Source organism: Aotus nancymaae, unplaced genomic scaffold, assembly GCF_030222135.1.
Source record: "Aotus nancymaae isolate 86718 unplaced genomic scaffold, 86718_ANA_hifiasm-v0.15.2.pri h1tg000016l, whole genome shotgun sequence".
NCBI classification, from domain to species: Eukaryota; Metazoa; Chordata; class Mammalia; order Primates; family Aotidae; genus Aotus; species Aotus nancymaae.
In genome coordinates this window covers 2,109,547-2,133,743 of record NW_026988428.1, presented here as the reverse complement: position 1 = coordinate 2,133,743, position 24,197 = coordinate 2,109,547, and the positions used below count along the sequence as shown (strand labels likewise).

General features: G+C 37.9%; 1 protein-coding gene across 2 annotated transcripts in view; it reads left to right on the top strand.

Moving 5' to 3' along the window:
• Positions 1-24,197, top strand: part of APAF1 (apoptotic peptidase activating factor 1) — an 88,840-nt gene that overhangs the window by 51,237 nt on the left and 13,406 nt on the right. For both annotated transcript variants that reach the window (XM_021675593.2, XM_021675591.2), the window contains exons 17-22: positions 2,831-2,992; positions 6,099-6,227; positions 9,588-9,713; positions 11,675-11,794; positions 15,486-15,602; positions 18,548-18,673. In XM_021675593.2, coding sequence (XP_021531268.2) covers positions 2,831-2,992; positions 6,099-6,227; positions 9,588-9,713; positions 11,675-11,794; positions 15,486-15,602; positions 18,548-18,673 — 780 coding nt within the window. The remainder of the gene's footprint in view (positions 1-2,830; positions 2,993-6,098; positions 6,228-9,587; positions 9,714-11,674; positions 11,795-15,485; positions 15,603-18,547; positions 18,674-24,197) is intronic.

Sequence of the window (24,197 nt, the reverse complement as noted above, 5' to 3'; positions counted from 1 at the left end):
TTTCAGCAACACTACTGTCTCTACTTGCCTGTGCTTGAAACTTGGGAGTAATCTCTCTTTTTGTTTCTTTGTTTTTAGAGATGGGGTTTTGCCATGTTGCCCAGGCTAGTCTTGAACTCCTGGGCTCAAGTGATCCCCTCACCTCAGCCTCCCAAGGTGCTTACAGGTGTGAGCCTCTGTACCCGGCTGGGAGTAATCAGTCTTTTTACTTAAAATGTATTTATTGAATACTTACCATGTGCCAGATACTGTACTAGGCATTTGGATTTTAAACACTAAAAAAGAAAAAAGTATACTTTCTGGCCTGACTGTTCAGAATCAAGTTGAGGAGAACATAAGTGAATAGATGAACCATGAAAATGGTAAGTATGGTGCTCTGAGAGTAGATAAGGACTCTGCTGGGGAAGGGTTCACACACCTGATCCTACAACCAGATTGAACTTGTCCTTCTTTTTCATTGTCTTTGTTTTCTAATTTTTTACTTTGTGCTGATCCCTTGAAATAGGCTCTAGACCCTGGAGTGTTCCCCTGTCTTTTTGATGTTGAAATTCTGTCTGTCTTAAGTTGGTATAAGGTAGGCTAATCTCAGGGAGTAGAGTGAGGTGGCTACCTCCTGTACAAAGTGTTCCCTCAAGCCCTCAGCTTGAATACAGCCTTCCCACTGTGCTGTACCTTTTCCTCTCAAATGACACCTGATATATTTTGTGTTTGAGTCATTTATGTGCTTGTCTTACTTCCCTTACTGACCTGTAAATTCCTTGAGGGTAGTCTCTGTATCTGATTCATTTATATAGTCTCAAAGTGACTAGCATAGTGTTTAATAAATGTGTTAAAGATGATAAACCTTTGCTGTGTCACTTCAAGTCAAACTAAGACTTCTTCAAACTCAGCCACTTTTTAAAAAGTCTTCATTTGACAGGGACAGGATTTTGATTTCTCTATTCATATGTGAGTATCAAAATGTAATTGTGGAGCACAGAGCACTCGCAGCAGGGGACAGACACTACTGCACTCTTGGTGAGAACTGCCCATGTTTGTGGTGGCTTTCCCACAGTGCTGTTAAGTCAGTATCATAGGTTTGTTTCACACTGATACAATGACAGGTAGTAAGCAGAGGTCCTGCAAAGTGATGTTAGATAACAGCATTTCAGGGTCATGGTCTCCTAAAAGCTTTTACCTTTTGAGATGATGAAAACTGTGAAATTATGTCCTGCCCCAAATGGCTCTATACCTTGTTAAGCATTTTATAGGATATCATGTTGATAAGCATGTGCTTTTCAGGCTCACTTGAAAAGCCTGCTTATCAACATGATACCCTATAAAACAATACCTGCTGTCAATGAACTATTTTAAAATGTGAGTTCTATTTAAAAATTGGCATTTAAAGCATGCAAAGACATGGAGTACACAGGGACCCTGGGTATAGTGCAGTGACTTGCTCAGAATGAAATGCTGGTATTAGTTTATGTGGTCTCTCAATATGTGGGATTTCATTACTGCTTGGATAGAAGCCAAAGTCAGGGCCAGAAACAGTTGAAATTTAGGCAAGTATAATCAAATTGGATTGTGCTACTTTTCTTTTTCTTTTTAAAATTCAGGCAGTAGTTGCTTTTTCTTTTCATTTTGTTTTTTAAAATTTTTAAAAATTAAAAAACAAAAACAAAAAACAAAGCAGATGAGGTCTTACCATGTTTCCCAGGCTGGTCTTGAACTCCTGGGCTCAAGCGATCCTCCCACCTTGGCTTTCCAAAATGCTGGGATTGTAGGTGTAAGCCACTGTACCCAGTTTTCACATTAGAAGGGAAACTAGCTTCTCATATATTCTGGATGATATAACTGAAGCTTTAGGCATTTATGTTTTTTTTTTTTTCTCTTTAGTATCAGGGAAGGCTGTTTTAGTACCTGCTGTCTCTTTTGCATTACCCAGATTATCTACAGTTGTTGCAAGGAGAAAAGTTTTGGTTTTGGCCATGTTTCTTAGTATATATAATACTTCTTTTTATTCAAGAGAGATTTGAAAATGTACTTGGCCAGACAAATTAGGTTTTACTTGGGAGTTGTGCTTTGGAAGCTGACTTAAAGCCTGAGAAGCAGCTTTCTCCCCGCACCCTCATCCTTCTCCATGGCCAACCTTTGGTTGGCCATGGCAGTCATTATCACTCTGTGAGGCTGAGACACTGCTTACAGCCCAAAGGAGTGAAGGTGGATCTTCTTAAAGGCTTTTGTCTTTTGTGCTATTCAAGTGGTCCTACTAGTGAGTGAAGTTTACAGTATTTTGTATCTCATTCCTCAGGATCCAGTTAGTTTTATAGCCCTATCTAGCCCTGCCAAGCACACAAGGAGTCTTGCTTGTCCCTGTTTTCAGAGACTTCCTTATGTCTCTGAATGCTCTGCTAGGTTACGACCTGACTTGGACTGGGTCCTGTGTAGTCTTCCTGCGGTGGATGTGGTAGGTTTGTGAAGCACACTTCATTTCTGGCACAGCAGAGGGCAGCAGTGGCAAGTCGTGAGTCTCTTCATCTCACCGCCTTTCTTCCACTTGTGTCCTTACTGTCAACATCTAATCTTTAGCTTCCACACCATGCAAGACTCTTAACTTTTTATTTAATTTTATGTTTTGCATTTTGGGCAGTGTTTCTAATTTTTTCTTTTTAAGAACGTGGTAATGAAACTGGATATCTTAATTTAAAAGCCTTGCAAAAAGTCATGCATAGGTAAAAATAGTTCATCAGGTGAAGTGAGTAAGTTTATGTGGCATTTAATTCAGAATTCCAGAGGTGTCATTTTAGAGTAAAACAGAATTTTTCTTTTTTATTACTTTAATTTGAAGCTTTGGGATGTGACATCAGCAAACGAGAGGAAAAGCATTAATGTGAAGCAGTTCTTCCTAAATTCAGAGGACCCTCAAGAGGATATGGAAGTGATAGTGAAGTGTTGTTCATGGTCTGCTGATGGTGCAAGGATAATGGTGGCAGCGAAAAATAAAATCTTCGTAAGTACTTTTAAAAAGCCAACTTTAGTCTGATTTAAAGAAAATTAAAACTTCTGTTTATTTTTGCATTTTACAATGTTTATTGATAAAAATAAAGTCTAGCTGTGTGATTTTGGGCAGTCTTCCTAACCTGTCGTGGTTCTTTGGAACTAACATGTTCAGGGCCCCAGGAAGTCCTATCATACAATTTATGCTGTTGAATCCAGTGTTCCTCAAATGTATTTAAAATGTATTTAAAACATGGAATGCTTTCTACATCACTCCTTTTTTTCCTTCAATTTTGATTACATTGGTTTAGGAGATTTTTCAAAGTGCTTTCTTACACCTAAAATTTTGTGATTTGGTGACTCTGATAGAAATGCTCATCAATGACTGAACAAGATTGTGAGATTTTTATAAAGTAATTGAGGAAAATATGAAAAAAAGTAAATAAGAAAATACCTTTATTTTCTTTCCCACATCTAATAGTAGCTTATATTTGTGATGTTCAGAGTGCTCTCAGTATAATTTCTTTTGATATAAGTATCCAAGAGGCAGTGGGTTACAGTAGCCCTATGATAATAATGAGGCAAATGAGGTTCAGAGGAGCCAAATAATTTGTTCAGAGTTACATTGTGTTTAGGAGAGCCAGATCTTCTGATTTATGGCTCAGTTACATTCTGGTTTAGTAGTGATTTCAGAAGACTTGAATAAGGGATATTACGTTTTTAAAGAGCATAATTGAAATATAGAATATGGTTATATAAAAACTCACTGAGGGATCATACATATGATTGTTACTGATCTAGTGCTGTGATCCTTGGACGTTAGTTGCTTCTGGGCTTGTACCCCTTTAGCAAGAAACTAAGAGGAAAAAATATCTCCTTTTATCTTAAGTTTTTAAAATCTGTAAGAACAAAAAAGAAACCACTGCATTTGCAAGAGTTGAAGATTAAAACTTTTTTATTATGGTAAAATGCATATAATGTAAAATTTGCCATTTTAACCATTTTTAAATGTACATTTCAATGGCATTAATTACATTCACAATGCTGGGTAACTATCACCACTATATATTTCCAAAACTTTTTCATTACCCTAAACAGAAACTTTGTAATGAAGTAATAGCTCCTTTTTCCCCTCTCTTGTTAGACCTTGGTAACCTCTAATGTAATCTGTGAATTTGCCTAATCTAGGTATTTCATATAAGTGGAATCATATAATATCAGTCCTTTTGTGTCTGAATCATTTCAATGAGGGAAATGTTTTCAAGGTTCATGTTGTAGCATGTATCAGAACTATATTCCTTCTTATGACTGAATAATATTCCATTGTATGTATATATCACATTTAGTTTATCCATTCATTTGTTGATGGACACTTGATTTGTTTCCATCTTTTGGCTATTGTGAATAATGCTGTATAAGTATCTGTTTGAGCCTTGTATGTATACCCAGGAGTGGAATTGCTGGGTCATATGGTAATTCTTTTTTTAGCTTTCTGAGGAACCACTAGATTTTTCCACAGCAGCTGCACCATTTTCCATTCCCACTAGCAATGTATGAGGGTTCCAATTTCTCCATATCTTGATAAAATTTGTTATTGTTCATTTTTAAAATTATAGCCATCCAAGGAGGTGTGAAGTGGTTTCTCCTTGTGGATTTGATTTGCATTTTCCCAATTACCAATGATGTTGAGCAAAAGATAGTTTTTAAAAAAGATTTAAAGAGGTCTATTCTAATGAGAGAGCAAAATAATTTTATATTCCATGAAATGCCTTGTTTTAATAATCTGTACAGCAGCTCCCTATTTTACCATGCTGAAAGAAAGCTACCCAAAGGTGATCCTTAACTGCATGTAGATCCTGATTGCTTGCTCTTTGGTCTCTCCTTCCTCCTCCTCTTCTTTCCAATTCCTGTGTGAGTCTACTCCTATTGTTAGGTCTTTTTTCTTTTACTATTCCATAATTGAGACGACTGCCTATTCTGTATTTGCCAAGTTTCCTCAATCGCTGTCAGTCACTAATTTTTTAAGAAATGACCTGTCCTGGGAAGCATTTTAAATCTGATTTGCCACCATTTGTTTTTGGCCTCCAGTGCTATGCTGCCTACCATATGTGCATGCTTGTAGGGACTATGCATTCACTAAACATTTTAATAGCTCCCACTGGAAGCTTTTTTGTTTCTTCCTAAGGTCTATGTGTTGATCTTAAATCACTATACTGTATCAATATATGTAGTAAATTTAAATCATCTTATTTGACAAAAACTTTGGAAGAGTATATTCAGCATTCGTAAGTCTTAAAAATTGAAGAAACTGGCCAGGTGCGGTGGCTCACGCCTGTAATCCCAGCACTTTGGGAGGCTGAGGCGGGCAGATCATGAGGTCAGGAGATCGAGACCATCCTGGCCAACATGGTAAAACACCGTCTCTACTAAAATACAAAAAAAATTAGCTGGGAGTGGTGGTGCGTGCCTGTAATCCCAGTTACTCAGGAGACTGAGGCAGGGGAATCACTTGAACCCGGGCAGCGGAGGATGCCATGAGCTGAGATTGTGCCACTGCACTACAGCCTGGGTGACAGAGCAAGACTGTCTCAAAAAAAAAAAAAAAAAAGAAGAAACTTGGATTACTCAAAAGTAGCTTTTCGGGGTTCAAAAACAGGAAAATCATTAGTTATAATGGAGCAATTTGGTAGTTCTAGCAAGAAATAGAAATGAATGAGCTAATTTCATTTGAGCAAACTTCTGTTCTATATTATTTTGATCATCTTCATTTATGAGTATTCATTTTCTCTTTTGAATGAACAAGCATTAGGGAGAACTACTCTGTATGTTAATTGGGCCAGTCTATTCATTTATTCACAAAGCTTTTATTTCTCTTTAGGATAGCTAGAGAGCTCATCTGTGATGAATTTTCCTTTACAGAAAATATATTTTAAGATCAGCAGTGTTTTTAAAGTATATGTATATTGTTCCATATTTTGTTTATGACTGTCAATAATTACGCCAGTTATCAGTAATTGTCATTTTTTTTCAGGACTTTTATATTTGAAATGGGAGCATATTGGTATATCTTATCTCTTAAAATATTTTACCTTCATAGATATCTCTATTTATGTTGACAGCTTTTTGACATTCATACCAGTGACCTATTGGGAGAAATCCATGTGGGCCATCACAGCACTATCCAGTACTGTGACTTCTCCCCGCAAAACCATTTGGCAGTGGTGGCTTTGTCCCAGTACTGTGTAGAGGTGAGTAGTTGAATTTGTTCTGTGAAGTCTGGGTTTCCAGAGATCAAAGGATGACAGAATGGGCAGCTTAAACCATTAACTGCTGAAGAACCTTGCTTGAGAAATTATAGAGTATTTTCTTTATAGCCTAATGACCTCTAACTTTGGGATATTAAACCACATAACCAGCTTTATTAATTTAACAGTGATTAAAGATAGGGAATTCAGCAAGCATTTGCTGAATGCCTAATGTGTGCCAGGAACTGGGAAAACAATGGAATGACTGCTGGTCATGATACATGACATCTCTCATCCAGTCTAGGTATTTCTTAAACAGTATAGGCACAGACTCTTTTCTTCTCAAAAGAAGTGGTGAGAGATGAGTCCAGTTCAGATTTCTTAGATCATTGAGTAGGATAAGATAGGGTGTTCATTGCCAGGCACTAATGAATAAAATAACTCATATAAATTACTTGTTTATAATTTTGTACTTGTTAAATTTTATGTTCAGAGTGTATACCTAGCTGGCCCTGGAAGAATTCCACCTAGTGAATTGCTGTATTAATTTTTTCATAAAATAGTATATTATTTTTTTCTTTCCAGGATGGATTAGTGCTTTTTTATTTTTGTCTTTTAATAGAGATGGGGGGTCTCACTATGTTGCCCAGGCTTGTCTTGAACTCTTGGCCTCAAGCAATACTCCTTCCATGGCCTCCCAAAATGCTGGGATTACAAGTGTATCACTGTGACCAAAGATGGGTTAGTTTTTCCAAGTTTTCTTGCTTTTCATTCCTTAGGTTGGTTTTTACCGCCAGGTAGTTTGAAACCCCTTGAGATCACAGTTCCAAGAAGATAGATTTGGGCCTTTATCTGGAAAATAGGAAAGTTTACTTGGTTTACAGGCCCTTCATCAAGGGAGCTGTGATTACTATAAGCACTTCTTCAGTGTTCTGTGCTTATTTAGCAAATTTTAGTGAGTTTGCCAGCCTTGCCCATTACTGTGAAGGTATTGGGGGTGAGTTTCTAAGCTATAGCCCTTCAACATGGAGGAATAGGTGAGAGTGAGGGCATGACCTCCATAGGCTTCTCCTAATTCTAAGTGCATCAGTGCATGTGACACTGAAGAACTTCCCTGCTGAGAACCTTCCCGTGTACACAGAGGCAGGGAGTATAAAAAAGTTCTAGTCCTGTCTAAAACGGCAGGAAGAAGTAGGGTCCTGTGGGCATGTTTTCTTGGGCAGAGGCTTTGAATGGAAATGTTTTGTTTTGTTTTGCTTTGTTTTTGAGACAGAGTCTTGCTCTGTCACTTAGGCTGGAGTGTAGTGGCATGATCTGGCTCACTGCAACCTCCACCTCCTGGGTTCAAGCTATTATCTTGCCTTAGCCTTCCAAGTAGCTGGGATTATAGGTACCCATCAGCATGCCTGGCTAATTTTTTTTTATTTTTTGAGACAGAGTCTCGCTCTGTCACCAGTCTGGATGGAGTTCAGTGGTGCAATCTCGGCTCACTGCAACCTCTTACTCCTTGGTTCAAGCGATTCTCCTGCCTCAGCATCCTGAGTAGCTGGGACTACAGGTGCCTACCACCATGCCCAGCTATTTTTAGTAGAGATGGGTTTTCACCATGTTGGCCAGGATGGTCTCGATCTCCTGACCTCGTGATCCGCCCACCCAAAGTGCTGGGATTACAGGTGTGAGCCACCACACCTGGCCCATGCCTGGCTAATTTTTTTGGTATTTTTAGTAGATGGGGTTTCGCCATGTTGGCCAGGCTGGTCTTGAACTCTTGACCTCAAGTGATCTACCTGCCTCAGCCTCCCAAAGTGCTGAGATTAATTGGGTTTCAGATCTGCTAGGAGATCTTAAACCTTTTGCATAGATCCTCAAGGTAAATGTGAAGTGTTGGTTAGGATTTTTAGAAACAGTAAAGTAGCAACCCCTCTTTCAGCCTTTAATGCCACTTCTAAAGTCCTTACCCTTTATGATCCTGACCAATCTCTAGGAAACAATGAAGCAGCGTCTTCCTTCTTGAAATGAAGGGACTCAGTTCTGGAGGCTCTGAGTGACAAAGCAATGATCGGAGAGAGATGGGGAGAACAAAGTGGGAAGAGAGGGGAGGATTCTCAAAGGAGATTTCCAGTTTCTCAAGAGAGATTTTTGGTTGTGGAACCACTTTCATTTTTTGGCCTTTAGCTCTGTCTTGGACTCTAGAGATAAGGCAGATAAAATTTCGTATAATTAGTTCATAACCATAGAACTCACTGAATGAAAACCAGTCACTGGGCCTATGATGAGGTACTTGTTTTGTCCATGCTAGTTTTGAAATGATAAAGTAGGTCTGTAATTTAAAGTGTAATGAGAGGAACTCAGTCACATATGGTACTTCATTAGACTTGAATATATTAGAGTAATTTATAGCAGAACCCAGGACAAAATACCAGGCTGCTGGTAGACATGGTAATAAGCATGAATAACAAGAGAAATGTGTACATGTTACAATTATTGTGTTCATTTATTGTAGGTTTTACAGTCAGTTGAAATGAAGGTTAGATGACAGTGTTAGTGGAAAATAATTGAATATGGAAGCTGCTTGTGTTCATCCTATTATTTTTTGGATTGATTTTTTAAAGTGATAAAATATTTGCATGATTCCAAAGTCAAAGTTTTATAATGAGTTATATTCAGAGAAGTCTTGCTTTCATCCCTATCCCTTTGCCTTTCTTTCCCTCCTTCTTTGACCCAATATGTAACTATTTTCTTTTTGGCTTCACTGTCCAATATTTCTTGAGTGTATAAGCAGGTATCTATATGCATATATATCAGTATCTGTATCCTTCTGTATGTTCTGATACATATTTTTCTATCTCATATAAAAGATAGTACTGTATAATATATACTCTTTGCAGTTTGTTTTTTTTTTTCTGTTAACAATATATCCTGGAGATTTGTCATCATCAAGGTGTTTTTCTCATTCTTTTTAATGGCTGCATGGTATTCCATTATGTGATTAATGTAGTTTATTCAGTTGTTTCCTTATTGATGGGTATTTAGGTTCCTAGTATTTTGCTATAAAAAATAATGACGTACTAAATAGTCATCCGCATAAGACATTTTGTAATTATTTTTTCTTTTTTGAGACGGAGTTTTACTCTGTCTCCGGGCTGGAGTGCAATGGCGCGGTCTTGGCTCACTGCAACCTCTGCCTCCCGGGTTCAAGTGATTCCCCTGCCTCAGCCTCCTGTACATTTTGTAGTTTTGATAGTGTGTTTTTGAGCAGTATTCATTGACATGGTATAACTGGCTCATTCTTGCTATTTTCAATATTTTTGCTATCTTAAAAATGCTGTAGGTGATTTCCTGTATGCTGTGTTTATTCTGTAGTTGTGGAATATAGACTCATGTTCAAAGGTGGCTGACTGCAGAGGACATTTAAGTTGGGTTCATGGTGTGATGTTTTCTCCTGATGGATCATCATTTTTGACATCTTCTGATGACCAGACAATCAGGGTGAGAAATATTGAGATTTTCATTTTGAACATTTACTGATGGTGAGCTAAACCTCCTACAAACTAAGAAATTGATGGGCAGCATTGAGGTAAGCAAAATAGGAAACTACTATATTCATAGTAACCCTGGAAAAGTGCTATTATATGGACTGTAACAGTCTCCTTCATTCACTACATGTTCATTGAGGATTACCGTGGGCCAGATCCTGTGGGAAGTTCAATGATTAAACTGTATTTTTGTTAACTTAAAATACTGCATTTGAGTCCTCAGAATAATTTTTGATTCTTTCCTTTACCTTGAATTCCTATATGAGAGTCTACCTTTCCACTTTCTATCATTATCTCTACCTTTCCATTCCTGCGTCCCAAGTTCACATCTTTGTTACCTGTTACTTCTCTTGTTGTATTAGTCTCTGCCACAAGTCTTCTTTCTTGCTTTTCTGCATGCAGCTTCTAAGATATTTTTTTCATGTACAATGCAGTCATGTCATTTTTATTCAAAAAAAGATAGTGGCTCCCTTGTCTACCAAAGTAAATATATACTTCTGTGTCTGCCATTAAGCTTTTCCACAGCATGGCCTCATTCTGCTCCAGTCTGTCTTCCAGTTTATTCCTACAGGGAACCAACACTGGACTGCTCACATTTTCCCAAACACCCTCTAGTTCCCTGATTCTGTGCTTCTCCTTAAGTGGTTTCTTATATTTGGAATGCCCTAATTACCTTTATTTTTGTTTGTTGAAATCCTAACCATCCTATAAGTTCCCTCAAGCCTTCTGGATTTGGGGAGAATGTCTGTCTCTCTTAGTGCCATCTAATTCTGTGTCATTTTCTAGTGGTGCTTGTCAAATTTTGACTTGAATTTAAATACATATATGATTTACTCCTTACTTCCAGTACTCCACTGCTCCTCTGATTATTGACACATCTTGCATTATAAGCTTTTTAAGGCCAGGAATCCTGGCTGGTCCCCATAGCATCTGATTATTCCATTATATATGAATTATGGCTAAAATTCATTTAGTACTTACTATATTCAAGATGTTATGCAAAGTACTGTGTGTGTGTGTGTGTATATATATATATATATATATATAAATTTACTAATTCTCACAATAGTCCCTTTTGCCATGAGGAAACAGGCACAGAAAGGCTGAGAAAGGTCAGTGGTACTTAACATGCTGGTCTCAATGAGCTCGAGCCAGAATATAAATCAACACACTGCTTTCTCCATCAAGAAAGTCTTGTTGAAATGAAATAAGCTGCATCACTAAGCACAGTTACAATGGGTTTAGTGATGTAGATGATTTACATTCTGGTACAAACTTTTTTTTTTTTTTTTTGAGATGGAGTCTTGCCCTGTTGCCCAGGCTGGAGTGCAGTAGTGTGATCTCAGCTCACTGCAACCTCTGTCTTCAGGGTTCAAGCAATTCTCCTGTGTCAGCCTCCTGAGTACTTGGGTACAGGCGCACACCACCATGGCTGGATAATTTTTGTATTTTTAGTAGAGATGGAGTTTTGCCATGTTGGTCAGCCTGGTCTTGAACTCCTGACTTCAATGATCCACCCACCTTGGCCTCCCAAAGTGCTGTGATTACAGCTGTGAGCCACTGCACCTGGCCCAAATTTCTTATCTTGTGGATTGGTATCAAACAGTTTGAGAACCAGCAGGAGATCCTTATCTTTGAGTAACACTGGGTTAAGCAGTCTGTCTGAAGTTACAACTTCAGGTAGAACTAGAGTTTGTACTGAGGAATTTTGGCTCTGGAGCCCATAACTCTTAATACTAAATGCATCTTACTATAGATTGTGTTAATAAATATTTATTGTTGGATTATAATCTAATATTGAAACATTTCTAGCATCCTAAGTGTTTTATGTGAAACATAGTTTGTCTCTTGCTTTAAGATGAAGACTTACGTTATTTCAAAGATGGAACGATAATTTATATATCTCTTAATTAGCTCTGGGAGACAAAGAAAGTATGTAAGAACTCTGCTATAATGTTAAAGCAAGAAGTAGATGTTGTGTTTCAAGAAAATGGAGTGATGGTCCTTGCAGTTGACCATATAAAACGTCTGCAAGTGAGTATGTTTTAGAAAACAATTGGAAAAATTGTTTTGGTTGAACTTTCTATTCACAGTTTTTCTTGTTTTTGGATTTGGGATCAAACATAATTAACAGGTGCCCAGTAGGCATTGAATAAATATATATAGGTCTTGAACTGAGGCTCAGATATGCTTATATTTAGAATTAATTTAGATAATACCTCACGTCACTGCTCTTCTGTTGATATCTATGATCGCATTCTTTGATTTGCATGGAGTCTAAGAATACCATGAGGATAAACTCATGTTGTCTACAAGAGTGATTCAGACATGTCTCATGGAGTGTGCAAGGGGGTTGAGCATATGGAAGCATTTTTAAAAGGGAAGGATTCCAGGGTCTTTGAAAGAACAGAAGTCACTTTAGCTGAGGAAGGAGTCTGATTAATTGGAACCGAGGTGAAAAGAGCTGGGCTTCACATATTGAAGTATACCTGCTCATTCATTTACACGCACATTTGTTCAGTAAATATTTATTGAATGCTTATTTTGGTCTTTGAGGAGGAAAGGGTTGTGTAGTAAAATTGAAAGAACTGTATTGCTTAGGGATCCAAACAGCACTACTATAGCCTGTTCTCCCTCTCCTTCCTAACAAAGAATGGGATACATGAGAGGAAGGCATTTCTCAACTAGCTGAAGAGAAAAGGAGTCCCAAAGAACCATTGGCAGAGGAATGGTATTCAGGAGCTCAGAGTGGTGGCAAACAGATGCCCTAAGAGCAGATGCCTTTAGGAGCACTGGAGTTCAAGAGCAGGTTGGCACCACTGTGCTGGTGGACTAAATAAAGTATCATTGCATTGATAGAGATGTCCGGGAAGTAGTGATAGCATTGTAGATAGTGGCAGCAAGAGAAAGCAGATGCCTCATGGAAGATCAAATACAAGAGGCTGCCTATATGTTGGTCAGCCCATATAGAACAGCAGAGTGTGGGTCACTGAAGGAGGTGTCAGCGTGTGGAGCTGACAGCATGTGACTGTGACTTGTGGCTGAGAGAGGTGGTAAGAGCAAGCAGCCAGATAAGAAGGGCCGAAGTGGCACGGCTTTTGTGTGAACTAGTGAGACATTCTTCCTTGGCCTGAAGATTCCCTGAGACATAGGATTGAGAAGGCTAGAAACCCTTTCATATGAGGGCCAATGATCCTCAGAGACATAGGATTGAGAAGGACAAAAACCCTTTCATAGTGAGGGCTAATGATCCTATAAACTATATTCTTTCTTTTTGTTTTTCTTCTGAGACTGTCTCTCTCTGTTGCCCAGCCTGGAGTGCAGTGGCATGATCTCAGCTCACTGCAACCTCTGCCTCCTGGGTTCAAGAGATTCTCATGCCTCAGCCTCCCAAGTAGCTGGGACTATAGGCGTGTGCTACCATGCCCAGCTAATTTTTGTAATTTTTGTAGAGACAGGCTTTTGCCATGTTGGCCTGGCTGGTCTTGAACTCCGGACCTCAAGTGATCCACCCAGCTTGGCCTCTCAAAGAGATTGGATTACAGGTGTGAGCTACCATGCCCAACCCAATTTTTTTTTTTTTTTTTTTGTATTTTTAATAGAGACGGAACTATTTTCTTATAATATGTTTAGGACCTTTCATTAGCTCTTTAAGAGCATGAATGCAGCTTGAGTTAACTTTTTCCATATGGGTTTTAGAAGTGCTTTATTAACTTCTAGGTAAAGGTTTTGGCAGTGATACCATAATCTTATTCCATCTTTTCACTTGATTTTTCTTGATTTGCTTATTGAAAAATAGGGAGCATGAATGTGTGTTAGAGAATGAAACGAGATAGTGATGTTGAGCTAGAGAGGAGAGAGAGGAACAGAATAGAGAAGACGAGAGTAGTAGAGCACAAATGTGGAAGGTATGAGAGGAAGCAAACAATTGAGACAGACGGACAGAGGGTAGGACAGAGCTTAATAAGTTGTCATCAAAAAAAATTTTTTTTTTTTTGTAGTGATGGGGGCATCTTGCTATGTTGACCAGGCTGCTCTCAAACTCCTGGCCTCAAGCACTCCTCCTGCCTCAGCCTTCTAGAATGAGAATGCTGGGATTATAGGTGAGAGCTGCCATGCCCAGCTCAAATCTTAATAAGTTGTAAAGCTGTAGAGCTCAGCTTGGTGTAGTGGAGAGAATAGTGACTTTTCACTAAGGTGACACAGGTGCAAGTTCAGACTTCTTTATCTAGTTCTGTGACGTCAAATAAATAGTATCAACTCTTTGAGCCTCAGTTTGTAAAGTCCTTTTTATCTTCACAGTCTCTGAGCTAGTTACAGGGTCAAAGTAGAATCCAAATTCAGAAAGTAAATTACCTGGTATGTGATAACTTCTTGTTTACTGTGGGTGTCAAAATCAAGCTGTAAAACACCTCTGAATATGGCTTGCTTTGTATTTACAAGTTTTACTGTTGTTCTCAATATTGTTGATTAGGAGCTCATAATACACAGTACTTCTGTGGTGAATTGGGATGTGGAATTCAATGTAAATTTCTCATTAACTGTTTTTTATAAAGCTGATTCTTCCACTTGGGATATTTCCACTCCAGTTTTCTTGTCAAATTTAGTGTTCTCATGCGTGTATTTCCTTTATTAAATTTGTGCAACCTTTCTTTAATGACTGTTGTAACTGTGAGACTTAAAAAAGTCATCTGTCTAGAAAGGTATCATTCTATGTCAGTGGTTGTGGGAGAGTTTAGAGGATAAACTTAATAGTTTCATTTAAGTAAATATAACTATTTTAGTTACTACTTAAAAAGAGCTGTTGAAATTAATTTTTGAGAGAAGGAAGATGTTCAGCTTTTCATAGTTCAGTTTTCATTTTGAATATCTAATAGATCAAAATGTGCTAGGTAGAATACTGTTAAGGAAAAGCCACCTGTTATTGATTGACCCTGTAATCTTTGTACCAGAAACAAATGACTGCTTATTTCATGTTAAAAAATAATTCAAGAGTTTTAGGTTATGACACTAAGTTAGAGAGAGGTATCTGACAATTGATTTATACTTTAGATATATTTTCCCAGGTCACATGTTTTAGATGAATGATAAGGCATCACAATTCATGGGATTTAAGCATTGGTACAGATTATGAAATTAGGTAGTCTTTGTTTAAGCACTGTAATTCCAGCCATGCAAATTATGCTCAAGTTCCTCTCCAGTGTCCTCACTCCCCCAACTTCAAGGAATCTTAGTTTACACTGTTTTTTTGTGAGTGATTTGGAGGATATAAGCCTCATTTTAATTTGGATTTGTTTTTTTATATTTGTCTCAGTCTTGTTTGACCAACAGCCTTGAAATATATCAGAAAAGTATATTTTAACAAATGATAGCTCTATTAAAAGTGGGCTTTGTGAAGAAGTGGAAAACAGGGTGTGGAGCTAGCTGTGAGATTACAAATCAGATAGACGTGTCTCAGGTGGTGGGTACAGCAGCTGCTTTTAAAACCTTTTAATGCTCATTTTATTTTATGACAATGTATTTGAACCACCAAAGTGGAATGAAATGAAAGTGTGAAGTGCTAAATGCAGCTGCTGAGACTAGGATATGGCTTTGTTGTTCCCTTGAGAGCTCTTGTTGGTTATCTTCTGTGTTTTATTTTATTATTTTCAATTGAAGCCTTTTTTCTAAAGAACAAAAACTGCTCTTACAGCCTAATAACTGATTTTGCCTCATTTTTCATTAGCTCATTAATGGAAAAACAGGTCATGTTGATTATCTGACTGAAGCTCAAGTTAGCTGCTGTTGCTTAAGTCCACATCTTCAGTACATTGCATTTGGAGACGAAAATGGAGCCATTGAGGTATTCAGTGCTATTCTTCAGAATCTTTCTGCACAGTAGAATTAGTTAATTAAAATTAATTATATGTCTGGCATTGTGCACTTTTATTTTTATTTTTTATTTAAGAATTTTTTTTTGAAATGGGTTCTTGCTCTGTCACCCAGGCTGAGTGCAGTGACACAATCACAGCTCACGACAGCCTTGACTTTCGGAGGTTAAGTGATTCTCCCACTTAAGCCTCCTGAGTAGCTAGGACTATAGGTGTACACCACCACACCCAACTAATTTCTTATTTTTTTATAGATATGGGGTCCCCTATCTTGCCCAGGCTGGTCTCAAACTCCTGGGTTTAAGTGATTGTCCTGCCTCAACCTCCCAGAGTGTTAGGATTTTATACTTTTTATTTTTTAAGACAGGATCTTACATTGTTGCCCAGGCTAGAGTGTAGTGGCACAATCTTGGCTTACTGCAACCTTTGCCTCCCAGGCTCAAGCGATCCTCCCAACACAGCCTCCTGAGTAACTGGGACTTCAGGTATGCACCACCACACCCAGCTAATTTTTCCTTTTTTGTTGAGATGGAGGTTTCACCGTGTTGCCCAGACTGGCCTTAAACTCTCGGGCTCAAGTGATCTGCCCATCTTGGCCACCCAGAATGCGGGGATTACAGGTGTGAGCAACCATGCCCAGCCTATTGTACACTTTTATACTAAACAAATCTTTCTGTTATCTATTAGTCATTGTTCTTTTACACTAAAAATCATCTTACCCAATTGGCTGTATATTTTTCAGATTTCCTTTGTTACTGTTTCTCATACTTTTTGTCTTTTTCTGTCCCTAATTCTACCTAGTTGTTTTGCTGTTCTCCACATATATCAAACACTATCTATCAAGATTCAGTGACTATGCAAAAAGCATTTTTTTTCCTCCTCTTCTTAGAAGCCCAGCCATTTAGAGTATAAGTTGGTTCCATTTTGGTACTGATAAGACTCATTAGGAATATTGGTGCAGGGCTGCCTGTGCTTGCCTACTCCACTAATCCTTGCCGTTCTACTTTTGGTGGCATAAATACCTCAGTTCACCACCTGAAATCCTTTATCTAACAAGACCAAATAAGTAAAAATAGAAACACTTTGTAAGGCAAAAAATATAGTATAATAAAAGTTATTTTGGATAAAAATACTGTATCACAAGTGAAATTCATCACAAAAGCACATTTTCTCTAGCTTTATAATGATTTTTCAAAAACATTGATTCCTTCTCTCACATTTTCTCACCAGGTATCTGGGAATTATTTTTTAACCAATTAATAATGGTACTTGCCACAGTTATTTTACTTTGGATTCATTTTCATAAGGAATTACATAAATATTCTCCAGTCCATATTGCCCCACAGAGAGGAGACCATATGCATAGATATAAAGTGAAGAAGGAAGCATTTAGATAGTGATCTCAATACTCTTGGATGTTTGCCATGGCCCATGTGTCATGGTTTGAGAGTTTAGGCTTTGTTTTCTCTTCTTTATTGTGAAAAATTTATTTACTGTTTGTTACGATATGTACTATTCTGAGAAAGTACATCATAGATATGTATTTCTTAAGCGAGGGCTAATTATATGTTTACAAATGAACCTTAGACTTCCTTCTCAGGCTCATCTCTCAGATTGTTGTGTATTATTATTTATTCTTAAAGAGTCCTTGGTTTCCCTTTTCTCTCTACCTTGATGGCAAGTCAGCACCACATTCTTTTCATTTTTACCATCTAAATATCTTAAAATAAGTCTGTTAGATAGTTTAAAAATAAACTCACCACATACGTATGTGCTTCATCCACATTGTTAGTTCCCTCAAAGTCATCAAATAATATAAATAATACATAATGAACCATATGAAATTACCAATATTTACCTATAAAATGGCATTTCATATGGTGCAGCCTCGTATCATCAAATAATAGCAACTACCATTTATTAACTGTTTACTGTGCCAGATGCTGTCATTGAATTCTTATAACATCCTGGATGTTAGGTATTGTTATTCTTATTTTAAAGATGTCTAAACTCTTATTTCCACGATTTTCATAAAATCGTGGCAGAGCTAGGATTCAAATCCAGATCTCTGAGGCTATGTGCTCAACTATTATGCTATCCTGCCCTGGCCTCATAGGGTTTGTGAGGTCGTCCATCCTGCTCATTTATGAAGGTTCCCATTAACATGATTCCCCTTTGTTTTCAAGGGGCTTTTCTTCTAGACATGTGGGTTAGGTTTGAATCTCCTGTTTTAGCATCATCTGTATTTTCCTTAGGCTTTCTTGAGTACATTTTAATTTGGTCAACGAAAAGTATTTCTTCTCATTTTGTTTTTGGTATGAGTTCATTTGAAATCCTTTTTTGACATAGTCATTTTCTTTTGAGTTTGTTACTAGTTTTATTTGGAGTATTATTACTCTTTGGCCCTCTTAAGTATCCTCATTTCACTACCCGTCATATATGGTGAGGATATGATATGGCGAGCCTTCTCATATCCTCTTTTCCTTTACCTGTCTCCCTCATCATCTTTTATCTTTCCTTGTTTATGTTGTTTTATGAAGAATTTATCTTCTCATCAAGACTTATTTTCTTTCTTCTCTCTTATCCATCTTAAATGTCTTTTTTTTTTTTTTTGGAGGGAGAGCCCAGATAGCCACTTGTTTGATGAAGTGGGTAGTTGAGTACTCAGAAGGACCACTAGTTCCTACTGCCGTCTGATGATTGCAGTTAGTATTTTATTTTAGGGTGTAGTGTGTTTGCATGTATGCATACATGTGTGCATATATATGTGATATTCATTTGTTTTTAGTTAGGCTGAAAGCACCAGATGGAAATTCTGTACCCTCTAGTCTAATTTTAGTTTAATATCTTTGGGGCATAATGCCTATGTGTTGCTTAGTTTCTTCATATTAATTTTCTGTGTTTTTCTGCTTTGAAGATTTTAGAACCTGTAAACAATAGAATCTTCCAGTCCAGGATTCGGCACAAGAAAACTGTACGGCACATCCAGTTCACAGCTGATGAGAAGACTCTTATTTCAAGTTCTGATGATTCTGCAATTCAGGTGAGAGGGAAGATGAACTCTTAACATGTTTAATGATGATTCTAGCAAAGGAACACTATGATTATGCCTAAAATCTGGTGTACATTTTAAACATATTACTTTGGGCATACATTCAGATTATGCACATAAGCATAGATGAAACCCATTGGTGTTTCATATTTTTCTACTGGTGAGGCAGACAGTTTGTCTTAGAACCCTCTGTGGGGAGGTTATTTTGAAAATGAAGGGTTCATTTGCATTTTCTGTTTTTTTTTTTTTTTTGAGACAGAGTCTTGCTCTGTCACCAGGCGGGAGTGCAGTGGCGCGATATCAGCCCACTGCAATCTCTGCCTTCTGGGTTGAAGCAATTCTCCTGCCTCAGCCTTCTGAGTAGCTGGGACTATAGGCTCGTGTCACCAAGCCCAGCTAAGTTTTTGTATTTTTTAGTAGAGACAGGGTTTCACCATGTTAGCCAGGATGATCTTGATTTCTTGACATTGTGATCCTCCCACCTCAGCCTCCCAAAGTGCTGGGATTACAGGTGTGAGCCACTATGCCCAGCCTCATTTGCATTTTCTAGCCGGCCTTGGTATTTGGATTTGTATCGGTAAGTATACTTTGTGTCACATTTCTCTTTATTTTTCTTTACGGTAGTAAAATCCAAAGGAAATCATTTCATTCTTTCCTTTTAAGAATAAAATGTTTATTACAGGAATGAAATTCTGTGGAAAGAAAATAGCTTGACATAATAAAGAATTGTGGATATGGAGGCCTAAACTTATATGTATTCTTTTAAAATTTACTTGATTGTTATTAAAGTCCCAATGCACATTCTTTTAAAATTCAAATAGTATTACAAGGCTTATTATGAAAAATAGATTTTCTTCCATTTTTTGTTCTCCAGAGGCACCACTTTAGCTTTTAGATGTTTCTTTTGATACTACCTTCATGCCTCTGTATGGCATGCTTATAGTGCTCTTCTTGATTTTCCCATTTGAGGAATTATCTACTGAATTCCCTACAGGAAGATACCTTTTTTCCTCCTCCTACCTGTCCTGCCTTCTGCATATGTACATGCACGCGTTCACACACACTCATCAATCCATGTTATCCCAGTTATAATGAAATTTTGTTTAGATCCCTCCTGTTATTATGATCACTGTGTACTAAGGGTACTGTGAATGTGGTGTTTTTTTTTTTTTTTTTTTTGCCTTAACGCAGTTTAGGAAAATTTGATCTTTGGATGTAGTTGGAAATTATTTTACACTAAAACTTTGAAGACATTGCTCCATTTTCTTCCAAGTTCCAAAGTTCATGTTGAGAAGTCTGAAGCCATTTTACTTCCTAATCTTTCTCTCTGGAAAATTTTAGGATTTTCATTTTGTCCCCAGAATTTTGAAATTTCCTGATGATATGCTCTGGTGTTTGTTTTTATTCATTATTTTGGACATTCAGTCTCCCTTCTAAATTTGGAAACCTATGTTTTTCAATTCATGGAATTTTACTTGAATTATTTCTTTGATTCTTTTCTTTTTGGTCCAGTTTGCTTTCTCTTTCTGTAACATCCATTATTCAAGTGTTAGATCTCCTGGACTGATACTCTAGTTTTCTTTTTCCACATTTCATCTTTCTATAATGTGCTCTATTTTCTGGAAGTTTTCCTCAGTTTTGCCTTCCAGCCTTTTTATTGAGTTTTTCATGTCTACTATTCTATTTCTAATTCATTAAGTTCTTATTTTATAGATAGAATGTCTCCTCTTACCTCTCTGAGAGACACACACACACCTGCACACACACACACACACACATATAAATTATACACACACACACACATATATATAATTTTTCCTCCCAAATTTTTATTTTGCTGTGTAGTTGTTGTTCCCTCCAAGTTGCTTTTTTCTCTTTGGTTGTTTTGACCTCCTATTTTGAAGGTCTTCTCAGCTCTCTAATTAATGGTTGTTGGCTACCAGAGATGGGTACTAAACAACTAGCTGAAAGCTCTGTGTGTGTGTTGACTAAGACCTTCTATAAAAGGTGATCTGGAAGGGGAACCTTTGTTGTCAGTATCTTCAGGTCTTTTGTCTTGGTCTCCTCAGATTCCTAGAGAGGAATTTTCTGTTCTCTTGCCTGGAGGATAAACCTGGCTGGCAGGTTCTCAGAGCTAAGATGGGGAAGAGAACAGGAAGTATTTAATAGATGTTGGATCTCAACATTTAGTATGTATACCTTCCCTTGATCCTCTGTTCTCAGAATTGTAATTTTACCCTCAGTTATGTTAATGCCCTTAAATTCAGAGATCCTTCTTTCTAGTTTGCTGTCATTGTCTGTAGGGGTATTATTATCTACCTTCTTCCCTTTTTTCTCATAATGACTTTGGGATTCAGCAACAACTCTTTTCTTCTCTTTTTTTTGAGACTGAGTTTCACCTAAGCCGGAGTGCAGTGGTGCAATCTTGGCTCAGTGAAACCTCCACCTCCCAGTTTTCAAGTGATTCTCCTGCCTCAGCCTCTCGAGTAGCTGGAATTACAGGCGCCCACCACCACAGGCAGCTATTTTTTTTTTTTTTTTTTGGCGTTTTTAGTAGACATAGGGTTTCACCATGTTGGCCAGGCTGGTCTTGAACATCTGATCTCAAATGATCTGCTCTCCTCAGCTTCCCAAAGTGCTGGGATTACAGGCATGAGCCACCACGCCCGGCCTTTTTATGTGAAATCAATTTTCCTAACCTCTTTGGAGTAGGGGGGAGGTCCAGCGTTTCTAACTTAACAAGTCTGCAGCTCCTTCTCTTGTTGTCATGAGGCATTAAATATATGGCCTTGGGCCAGGCAATAGGTGGCTCACACCTATAATCCCAGCACTTTGGGAGGCTGAGGTGGGTGGATCATGAGGTCAGGAGATTAAGACCATCCTGGCCAACATGGTGAAACCCCATCTCTACTGAAATAAAAAAATTAGCTGGGTGTGGTGGCACATACCTGTAGTCTTGGCTATTTGGGAGGCTGAGGCAGGGGAATTACTTGAACCTGGGAGGTAGAGGTTGCTGTGAGCCAAGATCATGCCATTGCACCCCAGCCTGGCGACAGAGCAAGACTCCATCTCAAAGAAAAAAAAATATATGGCCTTACTGGGCACAGTGGCTCACACCTTTAATCCCAACACTTTGGGAGTCTGAGGTGGGAGGATTGCTTGAGGTGGGAGGATTGCTTGAGGTGGGAGGATTGCTTGAGGCCAGGAGTTAGAGACCAGCCTGGGCAACATAGCAAGACTCCATCTCTACAAATAAAATTAATTAGCCAGGTGTGATAGTGGATGCCTATAATCCCAGCTACTCATGCTACTGCACACCAGCCTGGACAGCAGAGCAAGTACCCATCTCAAGTATATATATAGCCTTGTTCTTAGGAAATCTCTTTGCCCCATCTGTTTCCCTCATGGTTATTTGGACTTTCTCTTTCCTTTGTTGCCCTATCCTTTTTCTACTCCATTTGGATTTTATTCTTTGTGGCTTTAGAAGTGAAGGAGATAATGTATATGCTCAATGGAAGTTATTATATTCCTTTTAATATATATATTGCTTATGGTGGCAATATTTATGTTGTTAAAAACTCTTTTGTAAAAAAGATCTTTTAATGTTATGTCTGTGTGAGTCCTAGGAAGGAGTATGATTGAAATGAAATTTGGCTTCAGTACAGAAACTCACTGGTGTTCTAGCTGTAAAACTCAGTGTAATAGTCACCTTTCTTCCTCTCCAGATGTTTTGGAATGGGTAAAACCAAAAACTATATCTGATGAAATTCTTTTGAGATGTATACTATGTAGTCTTTCTATCAAAAAAAAAAATAAGATTTTTATGACCAGCTTGATGATTTCAAGTATTCTCAGCTAGAGGGAAAAATAATTTCTAGAAATATTTTTAGAAAAGGAATTAGATTATATTTAGAAATATAAGTTAAGTAGTTGTGTTTCTTCCTCTTTTTCTGTTCTACTCAGAATACTTACATTTACAGTGTTTTAAATGTAACACAACTCTCTATAGATATTTTCAAGAAATGACTGGTTGGGTTTTGTTTTCAATTTTTAAAGTTTTTGTAAATGATTAAATGGAGATTTGTTTTAATCATCTTTGTATCCCCAGTGCCTAGAATACAGTAAGGGTTTTGTAAATCTTTGCTGAGCTGAAGTTATTGCCAAAATTTGAAAAATCAACTCACCTGATTATAGCCCTTAGGATTGTGAGAACTGAGGTCTACCTTGGTAGTTTTTGATCCTTTACCTTGAGGTAAGTAAAGGCCAAGTATTAGCCATGCTTACTTGAGCCAGTATATAAGACTATGTTGGTTCTTGCTGGTATGAAAAGTTTCCTTAGCATTTCTACAATTTAAATTTTATTCATATAGCTAAAAAATTCTGCAAGTATATATACATTGCAAAAATTGTAGTCAATGATAGAGACATCACTAAACTCAACTTTTACAGTTGACTAATGCTGGTGGAAGTTTAGTGATATTAAGGTTATTCAATTAGCACAGTATATTTCCGTCCAACCACAACGAAAAAAATCACTTGTCATCATTGCCTAGTCAGAAACCTTCTGTAACAAAAGCTGTAAATGCTATTCTTAATCTGCCCTCAGTGGTTGTCAAATTCTCTGTTATATGTGCTCAGGAAGTCTGAGTTCTTGATGTAGAAGGCAGAAGTAAGATACTAAGTTAGGCGTGAACACTGCATCAAGCAGAGCTAGGATAGGCAGCTTCTGTATGCTAGTAGGAGCTGTTCAGCATAGCCATTGATATTCTAGTCCAGTAAAGTCCAGAAAGGGGGAGGAGAGAGCCAGGAGGTTCCTAGTAGAAATGGACTAGGTTCTTTTATGCTTAGTCACATGTGGTGCCCTTCCTCTCTGGTATGATTTGGGAAGCCAGAAAAGCCTCCATTTCTTCCTCTTCCCCCAGCATATCTCATTGAGTTCTTAAAATATGAAAATTCCTAATTCATTCTCTTTAGAATTACTCTCACTTCCAGTGCATCTTCTAAAGTTCTCTTGCTTGCATACAAGACCCTATGTCTCTGATATCCTGCTTCTGTGAATGAGCATTCTGAAGCAGAAGATGAGGAGAAATCTGAGAGGCAGGGGTTGGTGGGGAGGACAACTGCTAAATGTGATAGAAAAAGAAGTGAAAAAAAAAGGGGAATAAGAGATGTTTCTTTTACAGTTTTGCCTAGGTCTGATTAAAGATATTTCTGCTGTGGCCAGGCGCAGTGGCTCATGCCTGTAATCCCAGCACTTTAGGAGGCCGAGGTGGGTGGATCACCTGAGGTTGGGAGTTCAAGACTAGCCTGACCAACATGGAGGAAGCCCCGTCTCTTAAAAAAAAAAGGATATTTCTGCTGTTTAACATTGGCCAGTAAAAAGCTAGACTCAGAATGTTACTCATGTGAATACCTGTAGTGGTGGCTGATTTTTCTTTATCATTTTATTCTTTTGGAGCTGGCCTGTTTGCCCATACCTCAGATTTTTAGCTTCATCAGGCCCACGGGGCTGTTT